Source organism: Branchiostoma floridae, chromosome 18 (genome assembly GCF_000003815.2).
Source record: "Branchiostoma floridae strain S238N-H82 chromosome 18, Bfl_VNyyK, whole genome shotgun sequence".
NCBI classification, from domain to species: domain Eukaryota; kingdom Metazoa; phylum Chordata; class Leptocardii; order Amphioxiformes; family Branchiostomatidae; genus Branchiostoma; species Branchiostoma floridae.
Window position 1 is genome coordinate 16,178,527 of NC_049996.1, and position 13,530 is coordinate 16,192,056.

At 43.5% G+C, this 13,530-nt stretch overlaps 4 protein-coding genes across 4 annotated transcripts; all 4 read left to right on the forward strand.

The window, feature by feature from the left end:
• The first annotated feature begins 4,195 nt into the window (after positions 1-4,195).
• On the forward strand, positions 4,196-4,842 carry LOC118405686. The gene is made up of 2 exons (XM_035805297.1): positions 4,196-4,439; positions 4,651-4,842. The coding sequence occupies exons 1-2, from the start codon at positions 4,235-4,237 to the stop codon at positions 4,791-4,793; spliced, it is 348 nt and encodes a 115-aa protein (XP_035661190.1). The 5' UTR covers positions 4,196-4,234; the 3' UTR covers positions 4,794-4,842.
• Positions 4,810-7,479, forward strand: LOC118405489 (probable serine/threonine-protein kinase pats1). Its single transcript, XM_035804992.1, has 5 exons — positions 4,810-4,816; positions 4,970-5,068; positions 5,308-5,658; positions 6,014-6,129; positions 6,304-7,479. The coding sequence occupies exons 1-5, from the start codon at positions 4,810-4,812 to the stop codon at positions 7,477-7,479; spliced, it is 1,749 nt and encodes a 582-aa protein (XP_035660885.1).
• Positions 7,480-7,612: 133 nt separating this feature from the next.
• On the forward strand, positions 7,613-8,114 carry LOC118405490. The gene is made up of 2 exons (XM_035804993.1): positions 7,613-7,694; positions 7,789-8,114. The coding sequence occupies exons 1-2, from the start codon at positions 7,682-7,684 to the stop codon at positions 8,112-8,114; spliced, it is 339 nt and encodes a 112-aa protein (XP_035660886.1). The 5' UTR covers positions 7,613-7,681.
• Positions 8,115-8,244: 130 nt separating this feature from the next.
• Positions 8,245-13,144, forward strand: LOC118405685. The gene is made up of 6 exons (XM_035805296.1): positions 8,245-8,674; positions 8,803-8,928; positions 9,230-9,498; positions 9,778-10,514; positions 10,839-10,922; positions 11,650-13,144. The coding sequence occupies exons 1-6, from the start codon at positions 8,372-8,374 to the stop codon at positions 12,873-12,875; spliced, it is 2,745 nt and encodes a 914-aa protein (XP_035661189.1). The 5' UTR covers positions 8,245-8,371; the 3' UTR covers positions 12,876-13,144.
• The last annotated feature ends 386 nt before the right edge of the window (positions 13,145-13,530 follow it).

A 13,530-nucleotide genomic window follows, 5' to 3' on the forward strand; every position in this document is an offset into this window, starting at 1 on the left:
ACTCCAGAAGTGTTGATGGACAAAGAGCTCTACAGGAAAGCACTGAAGGTCATCCAGAGACAAAAGGCTTTTCTTATAGACATGGTTTATGGATCAGGGGTGAGTAATTTGGTGACGTATGTGGTGGGTTTGGCCAGCGTGATTCAGTAGTTTTGTAGCGATTTCTAGCAAGAACCAATCAGACTAGGCTGCTAAGCAGGTCACCAAGTGTCATTGACAAGTAGCCAATGACAGCCTAGCTGTGGCTATAGATAGCACACCTGGCTAATCCCTTGTTTCTTATAAAACACTTAAACCATTAGTGCATTTCAGTTGTTGTTTTACATTTCTTAAATACAGTCAAACCTGCCCAAGACGACCACCCGGGGGACCGGGAAAAAACGGTCGATTTGGACAGGTGGTCACTGAGAAGAGTATCGACTCAAAACATGCCCGATGCAAAGTAAAATTGTTTCCGTTGTGTTTAATGGCAAATAGCAAGCACACTACTCGCACGCAAAGAACTTTATTGTCAAACACAACACGCACAATGTAAATTGTAAATTTGACCCCAAGCTTTTTGTACCTAACGTTTTAGACAGTAAGGGAACTTGATCGCTGTGTTCTTGAACTACGGTGCACCTTTCGAATTCGATGCCCGGTTTGTCCCAATAGCGTACTGACATTGTACCCACGGGCGAATGTACAGTACAGTTGGGCAAAAGCACTCACACAGATCTTTCTTAAAAAAAGTATGAGGCTATATACGTTTCAGCATTCGTTCACTTTATAATGATATAGACTTTAAAAAAAACTTCTGTTACAACTAGATTCGGATTTTCTTACAACGAAATTTCCTCCCATAATACAGTAGACTGCCCCATTGACCCACCCATTGACTGCCGCCATCCTTATTCTAAACAATACATCGTAATGGCAGTCAAAATCCGACGCAAACTGACCGATTTCGGCACAAAATCGCGCTAGTTATCATAAAAAATCGATGAAAACCTCAATTTTGAAAATGATGCGGTCGTTATGGGTCCCAATTTGGGCCGGTCGCGGTCGCGTTGGCCAGGTGGTCATTGAGAAAAGGTCGCTTAATGCTTACGTCAATGGGAAAAAAATCGGAACCGAGAAAAAGCGGTCGAAATGGCCAGGTGGTCGCTGAGAAGAGGTGGTTGCTCGGGCAGGTTTGACTGTATATCTAATTTATCAGTTTTAAAAGTTAACTTTGATGACGTGAGGAGACAGTAAAGGCGAAGTTTTACACCTTCAATGGCGATGAACTTGCGCTAATGGAACAATCTTTTGTACAATTCCAATCTGACAGGAGACTGATGCTTCCACAACATGTAAAACCTGTGACCAGGGTTTAAGAGCCCTAGAATGGACACCAATGAGTGAAGTGATCTGTGCGTGAATTGTCAGTTAAAATCACAATAGGCACTTCTTCCCTTTGCAACAAAGGTCAAAGATACTAGACTTGTGCAGCTGTAAAATAAGCACATATTATAATTATATGCTGTAGATTGAACAAAAAGGATCAGAAAACAGATAGCAAATGTCATATTGCCAAAGTAAATAAAAAGTCAAAGAATAAGAATTTGTGAAAGAACAAAATGAAAAATCTATTGTTGGTAGGGGCCACTGGGTATCGGTACAGTAAATTCAGGTACGGGTCCGGTTCAGGTCCAGAGGATCAGGACCAGGTACAGAATCTACGGCCTTGTACCTGAACCTGATTGTCTGTGAAAACTATTTGGCAATCATAACTCAAAACAATGGTCCATTTTCAATTATTTTGTTACAAAGGAATCTGTTTGGTGGAGTATCTGACCTCCACTGGTGTTTTAAAATCTTTTAATGCATAGAGGCCCTCTTTCAAGTCCTCCTTGCTTTATGCATTAAACCAAGGCTTAAGCTAAACCTTTGACTGTAGAAATTAACTGGTACAAATGACTAAACACTGAATTGGCATGGACACGCTTGCAGAGAAGGTCAGCAGGACTGGCACAAGAAGTTGTTTTCATTAGGTCTACAAAAATTTATGTCAATATTAGTCTTTTTTCACTTAAGCTTAATATGTTCCAGATAAATTTGGATCTTGCCTTTACAGACCAAACCAGCACTGCCTGCCGAGCAGTCAACAGTTGCAGGGCCTTCTCATGAATTCTTAGGGATATTGGCAAAAGAGGGTGAGCTACAACAATTATTGATGGTCATGCACGTATACCACGTGCTTATGTATGCAGTAGTTTGATCGATCTAAAGTACCAGTCAGTTTATCACTCCACACACAATGTACTTGTATCAAGATCGTCAATCAGACATACACTCGGCACAAAAAGTTTGGAATATCAACTTTGGTATATCATATTTTTGTTATTTATGCATCGATTTCAATGTATTATATATCAATAGAAAGCTTGTGTGATTTTCTTTCCCATGGTATCAAACTTATTATGATTGTTATCACATGAAACGAGCACAAGGCCTGCTTACGTGAGTGGGTCACGAAAAAAAAGTGCCCAAATTCCCCTACTTCTGTTCAACACTGCATCGTCATGTTGATATTGGCGCGTGTGTCACTGGTTCAATCAGTCCTCTTTTCACCTCACATTTTGTATGCGGAACATACAAGGTTTTAGTACACTTGAGTAGAGTTCATCTGCCCTTTCGATAGTTGTATGGCAGAATCAAAGCGTGGATGCGGCAAGGAGAACCGCACGCTGACAAGGCAAGAGTAACTTTCGGCATTTGGTGGTGGAGGCAGCGTCATGGTGTGGGTGGTATAACCACCATAGGGTAAACAAGACTCGTCATCATTCCAGGCAAATTAATGTGGTGACATATAGGGACACCATCCTCCATCCAGTAGCAACATTCTACCTCTTCAATATTGGACCAAATGCCATTCTGCAAGATTACAACACCAGTCCACACAGAGCAAGGACCATTGGATGCTGGAGCACAGTCTTAGGGTGCAATAGCCTTCCTACGGCTTATGGCTAGCACTCGATTGATCACCTCTTGCCATGGTTCAGATTTTTTGCTTGAATAAAGATTAATAGTAGCTTTGATTGACATGTCATGTTTATCCAACTTGCCTTCATTCACAAGTCAGTACTGACGGAAGAAAATGAGCAGCATGGAGTGTTTGACTATCTGTTGTACCCCCTGTACGTAAGCGGGCTTTAAGTCCTCGTTCCATGAATTTACACTCATAAAATACTCTACTCAGATATGCTAAAAAGAAACTTGGATGTTCTGTATACCAAACGTCAGGTGATAAAAGGATTGATTGAATCATTGTCACCCGCGGCCATAACAACGGTTGAACCGAACGATACAGTTTTGAACAGAAACGGGAATTTGGGCACTTTTTTTTCGTGACCCACTCACGTTAGCAGGCCTAGTGTATGTTCCATGAGTTAACAGTGATAATGAGTTTGATACCATTGGAAAGAAAATCATGCAAGCTTTCTATAGATATATAATATATTGAAATTGATGCAGAAACAACATAAATATGATCAACCGAAGTTGATATTCCAAACTTTTTGTGCTGAGTGTATATACTATATGTACGAAGAGCAAGTCATCACAATGTTGGATAAAGTCTTTCTCTTTTAATGCAGTGGACAGTTGAAGGTTCTCCGTAAGGGTGTTTAATTAAGATAGGTACAACAGAGAAATGGGTGGCGTCTTTTTTTTCAAACCCATTTCTCTGTTGTACCTATCTTAATTAAACAAAATGTTTCTTATAACTTTATAACGTTCGGGCAGCAGAACTTCGGGTCTTTACAGGAGGAAAGCACTTCGTGAAAAAAATATTCTCCATTAGTACAGATTATAAATTACATAATAGGCTTATAATTTCTGTTCAATCTTAAATTTGTATTCTACCAGAGAGGATCACAAAGTGAGCTTTCAGGTAAAGATCCTCAATTGTCAAAGTGTGTGTTCAATATCTAGATTATGCTATCATACAATTGTCTGTGGATGATGTTTGTTGACTTTCATCAAGCAGTATCTTGAAGTCTTAGGGATGTCAACAAAAAAGGGTGTCAGATACAACACTTAAAACTTAAGTACATTGTAACATAGGTCTAAGATACTAGTCAGTTTATCATTCTATCAAGATTGTTACTCAGACACTGACTATTCTATCTTATATGTACGATAAAATGGCTCCTCTTTTCATCCAGGGGACAGCAGTGTTCCGCTCGAAATACGGCTGCGTGGTCCTGCAATGCAGCAGCTCTACTCCCAGGCCTGCCGCCAGGGGGTGCGACCGGTGCACAGCACGCGCGGGCTCGTGGTTGGTCAGTTCAGATCCGGGAAGACTTGTGTCGTCAGGAGGCTGACAGGAGAGGAAGTTGTTGAGGATGAACCGATAACAGACGGCATCGAGATTTCACCGAGCGTGATGACCAAAACCTGGCGGAAGGCAAAAGGTTTGAAATAGCTGTTTGGGCTCTTCCACACATATTGTACAATTATAATATATATTCAACTTTGCAAAATTGACATGTTCTTGAAAACCGTGTACCCAGTATGACAAAATCATGAGGTCCTAACAATTGTTGCCTTACGCGATAGTTTAAAGTGGAATTGTCATACTAGTCGCGGCTATAACCATACTAATAAAGACATTCTTGCTTACAGAGGAGCCAGATGAATTCAAGGAAGCCATGGCAGAACACTTAGCTGAGCAACAAGAAGAGAAAAAATTAAAAGACTTGGCATCGTCACGAACCCAACAGGTGGTCGGGCAGCACAGTGACAGTAAAGCCCCTACAGGTATCTAATGACGTTTAACATAACATGATAGGTACACAGAACACAAATGTTAGCTCAGAGGCTTAGGACATCCACAAGGCAAATCAAGTATATGTACATGTACATGTACAAACAATCATTTTGCATGTATCTTCAAAAACATGCAAGGATATGTAATGCTTTCTTTCATCTTGTTCACATAAAGAAGAAACAGCGAAGCAGACTTTGCAAACACAGCAAAAGGAACCACTGAAAGAGGAGACACCGACACAAAGTCAACAGACTGCAAACCTGGAAGATGAGCGTAAGAAACGTTTCACCTATTATCTCCATATCTCAATTAGTTAGAAATACATATTAGAAAGTTAATGTAAACCTGTACAGCATAGCCTGAAAGTAATTTTTTGTTCAATTGATTGTAGCTGATTGAGTCGAATGTCACACCCTTGGAGGGCTGACAGGATTGTTCACAATTACCTGGTATAATGATACAATCTTTAGATTTCATGTAACATTAACTGAAACAAAAAGTTTTTGTTGCAGGGAGTGGGGAATGTGTAGACAGGGCTGCGTCACAACAAACACAGCACCAACAGCGGCTACAGGGTGATGTCCCGGTACAGCAGCAAGCACAGGACATTCCGAATGACGTCATAACAAAAGCCAAAGAGCGACTCCAGGGTGGTGTAACCGAGGAGCAGCTTGGAACAGCCGAACACCCGCGTCTCTCCATCTGGGACTTTGGCGGCCAGGCAGCGTACTACGGCTCGCACCAGAGCTTCTTTACCTACCGCGGGATCTACATCCTGGTCATGTCACTGCTGCAGAAGCTGTCAGACCCAGTTCCTGATCTGGACTACAAGGCATCAGCTGACAACCTCGTCACTGGAAGAGGTACTACGCATATAGGTTAAACTTAATAATGTGGTGACAATGCAATCAGGTTGATCTTTCGTTAGACTACAAAGGCATTTGATTTGAAGATGGAACTAAAATGGAACTTTAAGAAGTGTTAAAAAGCTGCAATGGACCAATCCCAAAACCCCACCCCCTGTTCGATCAAGGCTCTATTTCGAACACCTCCGTCAAAAATAGCCATTTCTGTCCTGCTGTGGCAGTTTTTGACGGAGGTGTTCGAAATAGAATAGGTGCTTCTATTTGTTCAATATGGTGTTCGACAGGATCGGTCCATTGTGGGATAAGCATTAACATTTTACAAGTATCTGATAAGCCTTTTCCACATGTCCAGACTACCTAGACCACTGGCTGAACTCAGTCCACACACACACCCTGGTGCACGGACAGGAACACACGGGGAAGCCTCCTGTCGTCCTGGTCCTCACACACAAGGACAATGTCAGCAAGGTATGTAGATTTTTTAATATTTTTTTGAAAATATAAAGTTTACCGATGGGGGTGAGCTTGTCCTGGAGTTGCAGTTCATCTTGTTCATCAGGATCAGCCTTGAGTTGATTTTTTCAAATTAATCAATATTGCTTTGAGGTCTTCATTAGGTGAATTTTGTTCTCTTAATTTCAGTCCGACATTGAGAACTACAAGAAAGAAGTACTTGAACACATCAGTGGTAAGGCTGCCGGCAAACACGTCTTACCGAGGATTTTTGTCGTCAACAACTTTGACAAGGACAACAGCGACATTGACGAGCTCCGAGAGTACCTCTGTGAGGTGGCGAAGTCTCAGTGGTACATGGGCCAGGAGGTGCCGATAACCTGGCTTCATCTGAAGTCCAAACTGATGGACAAGCGGAAAGAGGGCGACCCTTTCTGTCCTTTCCAAGATGTCGTAGGTCTGGCCCGGGGTGATGACGTGGGCATCACAGACGACAGTCATGTTGCTGACATCCTGACCTTCCTGCATGACCTTGGTGACATCATCTTCATCAACGAACATTTCCTCCGCGATCACGTGGCCCTTCGACCCCAGGTGATGATTGACGTCTTCAAGACCATCATTACCGTACCTGAGTACCAACAAGACAGGAGCATGGGTGGGGAGGTTGCCGAGATGTGGAGGAGGCTGGAGAACGAAGGCATCCTCAGTGACAGGCTGTTGACAATCATCTGGACCAAAGCAGATCAGAAGATGCAGAAACCCTTTCTACTCCAGAACAAGACCTTCCTCAAGCGACTGATGGAGAAGTACTACCTCATCTGCAACGCTACGCCGATCGGTGTGGTTGACAACACAATGCAAGAGCCTGAGAAAGAAGAGATCTACTTCGTACCATCTCTTCTGGCCTCAAAGCCTGACGAGGGCACCTTGTATCCTCACATGACGAGATGCCAGTCACCCCTGTATGTCGTATTCGACAACATGTTCCTCCCCAGCGGCATGTTCTACCGTCTACAAGCAATCTGTGTGCGCAGGTTTGGTCTTCAAGAGTCCCGTGTGTTTGTCAGCTGCGGTCGATTTCCTACCGATGATGCAAAGCAACAGTTCGTGGTAACCAAGGTGAAGCACTACCTGAAGGTGGAGCTTCTGTCGTCTGAATCTGAAGACCAGTCAGTGTTCACACAGGGACTTCCCGTTAGAAAGTTTCTCAGTAGCTGTCTGTTCGAGATCAAGGAGAAATGGATTCCCTCCATCCAGTATGATTGGTGCTTTGGGGAGGAGTCAGACGAAGGAACTGGCAAAATGGCATTCCACAAGCTCTCTGACATTGGGCGTGAAATGGGAATGGGGTCTAGTTGGTGAGGCCAATTATACTTTCTATTTTTTGTCAGTGAATCAAATCTTTTCTTTTGTTTAGCCCATACATAAGAAGATTCCTGGTGTTCAGTGTCAGAACACTGTGTACTATTTGTGATGTTGCTAACTGATAGTTTTAAATACTTTTAATCTCAGTTTTCCAGAAGACTTTGTTGATGTGTGGGTGGGTGGCAGCGGTGCCCAGAGGATGCCCCGTGCAGGTAAATAATGCTTGTTTAACTTTTCTTACTTTGTATGACGTTTGCTTAAAGAAGAGTCTGCATGCCAACTAAAGGAAACACTTTGCACATTCAGAAAATTCTGGCGGTGCTGGACCAGTGATGATAGAGCCCACCCTGAGACCAAATCCAGTCCACACGATTGGCCCTATCCTGGACTGTATGGAGATGTGCGGCAGAGACGAAGGGCTGAGTCTGGCTGAGTGTGATCAGATCAGGCACGAGCTCACATTCGTCAGCAGGTTCAAAGAGTTGGTTGCTACAGTCAACAATGCCGGAGACAAGCGTCGTCGCCTACTGGGTGCATCTGTGGAGGTTTGCCTGCCAGAGAGAGCAGCAATGTTCCCCAGACAAGAGAGAGGTAATGACTACTTCAAACCCATTTTCTGTTGTTGTTGTTAAAAACAACTGTTCAACTGTTTTATTCTCCTTGTGTGCATGATGATGCTCTGCATTGTGTAATAGTTTTTCTGCCAGAAATATTGAAACATTGATGTTTAACTTTTATTCTGCCTACCTTTCTAGGTAACACAATCGTTGTCCTGCATGTCGGAGACTACAATGACAAGCTCGTCCGGCCATTATTGGAAAAGGCAGTCCAGTCCTCCGGCAGGTACGGTGTAACAGTTTGTGAAGACGTCATCGAACCTGGGGATATCATGACTGACAAAATCTTGGATCATCTTCTCAAACAAAATGCTAGGATGGTCGTACCAATTATCACGCCGCAGGCCCTCCACAGCAGGTACTGGTCCGCGCTCGGGTACGAGTTCTCCGTACAAAACAGGAACCTGGTCTTTCCGGTCTTCGCTTACCCTGAAGGGACAAGGGAGCGTTTGCTGGAGGTGCTCGGCAGGCGCTGTGAGGGAATATTGGATATGCCATCTACAGAAGTACCAATGACCGGGGAACCACTGTCCAGTACCAAAATCAGTCTGACTGCTGCAGAAATTATGAGAAAGGTGCGTTGATACGGTGCAATGTCTATTTTTATACTTTGTGGTCATAAAATTGTTTTTGTTGTTGAGTTATACACATGGAGTCACTTTTTTGGTTTGCTGTATCAATTATGTCAATTTTGTTTCCACAGGCATCGTCCTCTGTGGTGCTTACAATGTACAAAATCACACCAGAAGGCTGCACACTTGAGGAGGATGGCGTCACTATCTCGTTTCCAAAAGGATGCGTCAAGACGGAAAGGTCCCTGTCCTTGGAGGTAAATTTAGGTAATATTACTCTGTAGGATCTTTGATATTATATCTTTGCCCTTGCAGACAAGCCAATGCGTAGATTAGATATGTACAGACGCAATGTTGCTAACACGTGTCTCTTTCAAGCTTGGCGATGCAGTGTTCAAATGTGATTGAAGATGACTTCATTCTTTTATCTTCCCAGTTTAGTCATGTGCTGTTGACTTTTATTCAGTCATGCATAATGGGCAAAAGTGGATAATTGGTCAACCAAAATCTACTAATATCTGTATTTGTTTTCTGCATCATTTTTTTGTTATCCTGCAGGTTGAGATGCTCCCCATTGACGACGCCTTAACAAAGGCTTTCTCGGCTGTGACGCCGGTACTGACCGTCCACCAAGACCAGGAGGAAGATTTCTTACAGCCCGTGAGAGTCAGCCTGCCGTGGGGGTGGAGGAAGAGTGGCTGTGGAGCGGACAATGTCGTCTTGATGGAGAGAAAATCCAAACCAAATCCTCCCCAGTGGACTTTGCTAAAACTGGAGTTTCAAGAGACAGAGGACGAAGTTACATTCTCAACGAGACACTTCTGCGGGTAAGGCATTGCCCTTGATAGAGAAATCATTTTAATCATTTTATGCAAAGCTGTGTGCCGTCCTGTTGGCATAACAGTTAGGGTGTCTGGCCTGGAACCCAGAGGTCCTGGGTTTGAATCCCCTCACATGCTACCGACGTTGTGCCTTGGGGAAGACACTTTTACACAGTGAACTCACTTCACTCAAGCACGGGTAATGCGCTGTCCTTAAGAGAATAATCATTTCGTACATTCTATGCAATCACATAATGTTTTGCCTTGCTTTGTTTAATTCTATAGGATTGCCGGTGCCAAAGAAAGTGGAAATGGTGGCGAAAGCTCTACCTCTAGTAGCGACAGTCCAGGAAACCATGAGGAGGCAGACAATCAGGAGGTACCAGAAGAAAGAAACCTAAGAGAATCGGGGAAAATTGATGAGGCAGCCAATGAGGCATTGGCAGAAAAAAGTATCTCAAGTAAACCTGGTCACCAGGATGAGGCAGCGACACAAGGGGTAACAGATGAAAGTATCTCAAGAGAGTCAAAGGTTTCATCAACACCCGCATCTACACCCACAACTGAGGCATTCCAGGGATGTTGGAACAGATATGCGGAAGACAGGGTGTACCTCATCATAAACCCAAACCAGGCAACAGCAAACAACAACTACGTCCACCTCATGTGTGTTCACAAGGACGATGACCCCACAGACTTCTTCCGAGCTGCCAACATGTTGCCGGTCCCACCGGTTCAACAACGCATCGTCATGGGCAAGGAAGAAAGGATAGATGCCAAGTTTGATAAAGAAAGAGAAGTCATTGGGAACCCCCTTGACGTTTCGGATGGTATCAGCTTCTTCTTCCCTCCCGCTAACTGCAACAGGTGGTCCGTTGGACTGATTCCCAACACCTCGCGCCCAGCTAAGAAGAAGTGTCTGTTAGGCACCGTCCATTTCAGACTCTTTTCTGATACCGAAGAACAAGTAACTGATCTCAGACGCCGGATCCCGTCAGCACCCGTGTTCCTCTACTTTGACGGTGGGTCATTGGCCTTATCATGTTCCTGCCCTTATGGTTTTATGACATTGGTTGATTGTAAACTAACAAATAAGATCATGAAAGAGCATTCGGTTTCTTAAAATCTAGCAAACAATTCTAATTCTCTGTCTAGAAACATCTAAACGGCCCTCATACAGATGGTAAAATATGTCAATTTTTGTTGAAATGCAGAACCACGATAAAGAGAAAGAATAGAATTGTACTATGTACTCCTTGGTGTAACATGCAATTCCACCAATGATGGGTTGTCTTTTACCTTCATGCCGTAAAAGTATTCCTCAAAGTAATTTTTTTCAATGGCAGATGAAGGAGAGACAATTAAGATTCAACAGAAGGATGAAGGTGTCATCGTCGTAAGCGAGCCGTTACAACTACAACAAAAGAGAGGTAAAACTAACATGATAATCATGTACCAGAAGCCAAGTGGTTTTTCTTTTCTTTACCAGATGTTACTAGGTACAGGCAGCCTCAGTTAAGAATGAAACAGGAAAATAGCTTTGTCCTTTTGGATAGTAGTCCAATCTATTGTGAATCATGGTCATATCATTCTACAAAATTAGATCAACTGTTTTGTTATGTAGTACTCCAATTCACATGTACAATGCAGAGCGTATTTGGAAGTAAAAGTGATGTGGTCTATCTTACATTATCATAGGAAAGCCAAGCAAGGTTTATTTCTTTATTCAGAGTATGGGTGGAGTCATGCTAAGAAGGAAACATGACATTGTACTGGTACAATGTTACTCAGGTACAGATTGTTTTTCGGAAACATAATGTTGACAAGAATCTTAGTTTCAGCTCCTCTTATCTTTGATTGCGTACATACCACACACTTTAGGTTTGCCACTTGAGGAAAATGTTAAATGTAGAATGTGAAAAGAAGGCTTATTTTAAGCAACTGTAGGTGTCCATGTATTCCTCTAGATATTTGTTTTCTCAATTGAACTGAATTGTATTGGCAACCCAATATCTAATTTTCAATAGATTTATGGTTACTATAATACATTTAACTAAGCACCCTTTTATCACCTACATTCTACCTGGGATATTAGTAGCTCTAGTAATTGATCACGAATACTAAAATGAATGAAAATATGTTGATTTGGATTTGCAGAGGTCATTTCTATTCTCTTGGTTAACGACGAGTACTGTACATCCCATGGAGGGCCTTCAAATGTCAACCGTCAAGTGGCACAGTTCCTGCACCAGCATGGCACTACAGTCCATTGTACAGCTCTGCAAGCCTCTGAAGACGACAACAGGTGTGCCACAGAGGACGGTGTCATTCTGCACTTGCCAGTCCAAGGTTCAAGGAAGAAGAAGGCACCATCTTTGGAATGGTTAACCGACTACCACAGCTTTCACTATCCAGATATACCGCAGGATCTGAAGTGTATTGTGGGCCACGCGGATGTCACAAGTGAAGCTGCGAAGAGCATACAAGCGACCCGCTGTCAACACGCAAAGTTGGTCCTTTTCAACCACGACATGCCAGAAGATACAGAGCACTACAAGGGAGCTCAGAAAGCGATGGCTGCGGGGAAGAAAGTGGAAGACATCCTAGAGGATACCAAGAACGCGGATGCCGTGTTCTCTCTGGGAAGAAGAATCTACGACCACTACGAGACGAAGTACAAGTCACTTGGAGACAGCAAACCAACAGAACACCTGATGTTCCTCCCAAGACCGTCCCCACTATTTGAAGCCATCTCTGTTAAACCAGGAGGAGGGGAGAAAGTTGTTCTGACTGTCGGAAGGGTGACCGAAGTGGAGAAGCTGAAAGGCCATGACCTGGCAGCCCGCTCCATTGGGGAGGTTGCAGAGAAGATCCCAAACGTCAAATTGTGGGTTCGTGGGATAGATGAAGATGACTGGGAAGCGAGCAAGAACATCCTCGAGGAAAACCTGAACAGTGGGAGGATCAAACCCACACTGCTGCCATGTGGAACCCAGGAGGACATCGCTCAGGACATGCAGCAGGCCCACCTGGTCCTGATGCCGTCCCGTGCCGAGCCGTTCGGGCTGATCGGCCTGGAGGCCATCGCAGCGGGAATCCCTGTACTCATCTCTGACAAGTCAGGACTGGCAGACATGATCACGGACTTAATCAACGATGGGAAGTGCAGCGCAGACATGAGGCACAGGATCGTGGAAACCAGCGTTAAGGAGTCCGACCTAGAGGAAGCTGCAAATGAATGGGCAAAGGCAATTGTGGGTACATTAAAGTACTCTGAACATGAATTCAGGAAAGCAGCCGAGTACAAGAAGCAGCTCCTGAAGTCCAAGTACTGGGAAGAGTCACACCAGAACCTGCTGCGGGTCTGTGGATTGACTGACTGAGTCTAGATGGCTTCGGATTCAAAGTTGTTCATCTGATACCTAATGTATCTGTGTGCGCATGTTCCAAGGCACAGTTCCAACATGTCTAGAAAGTGAAGTCATTGATTACTTTGCACATACAATTTCACAATTGTATTCATTGACAATGACATTGACTATTGCCTATTTAGAGGTCTTCTCTATAATGAGGTCAAAGTAATTGTGGATGTAAATAAAGTCATGTTTATACATTAGAATCAGGGCAATTCAGCCAGCTGGCCATGAACTTGGGTTGTATATGTAGATTGATGTTTTTACTATCGCTGAGGATATTGAAGTTCAATCTCGTGTAGATCTAATTTGGCAACAGGCACTTTGAGTATGTACATACATGTAAGTATGGTATATGAACTATTATGACTGACATACAGTAGGGTACTTAGAAGTTACATATAGCTCATTCTCCTATGCAGAGACATCCAATGACGCCAGCAAACCGCCACTTGTCTGTACTCTGCTATCTCAACCGTCAACATCCACAAGTTCCTGTGGGTGTCGCCACAAACCAGCTGTCAGCCAATCAGAGGATTCAGCCTTTCAGTTTTGAAAAGGGATCTCGATTTATAAGCAGGGTAGTCAGGAACTGATGGTGACGGTTGAGATAGCAGAGTACAGA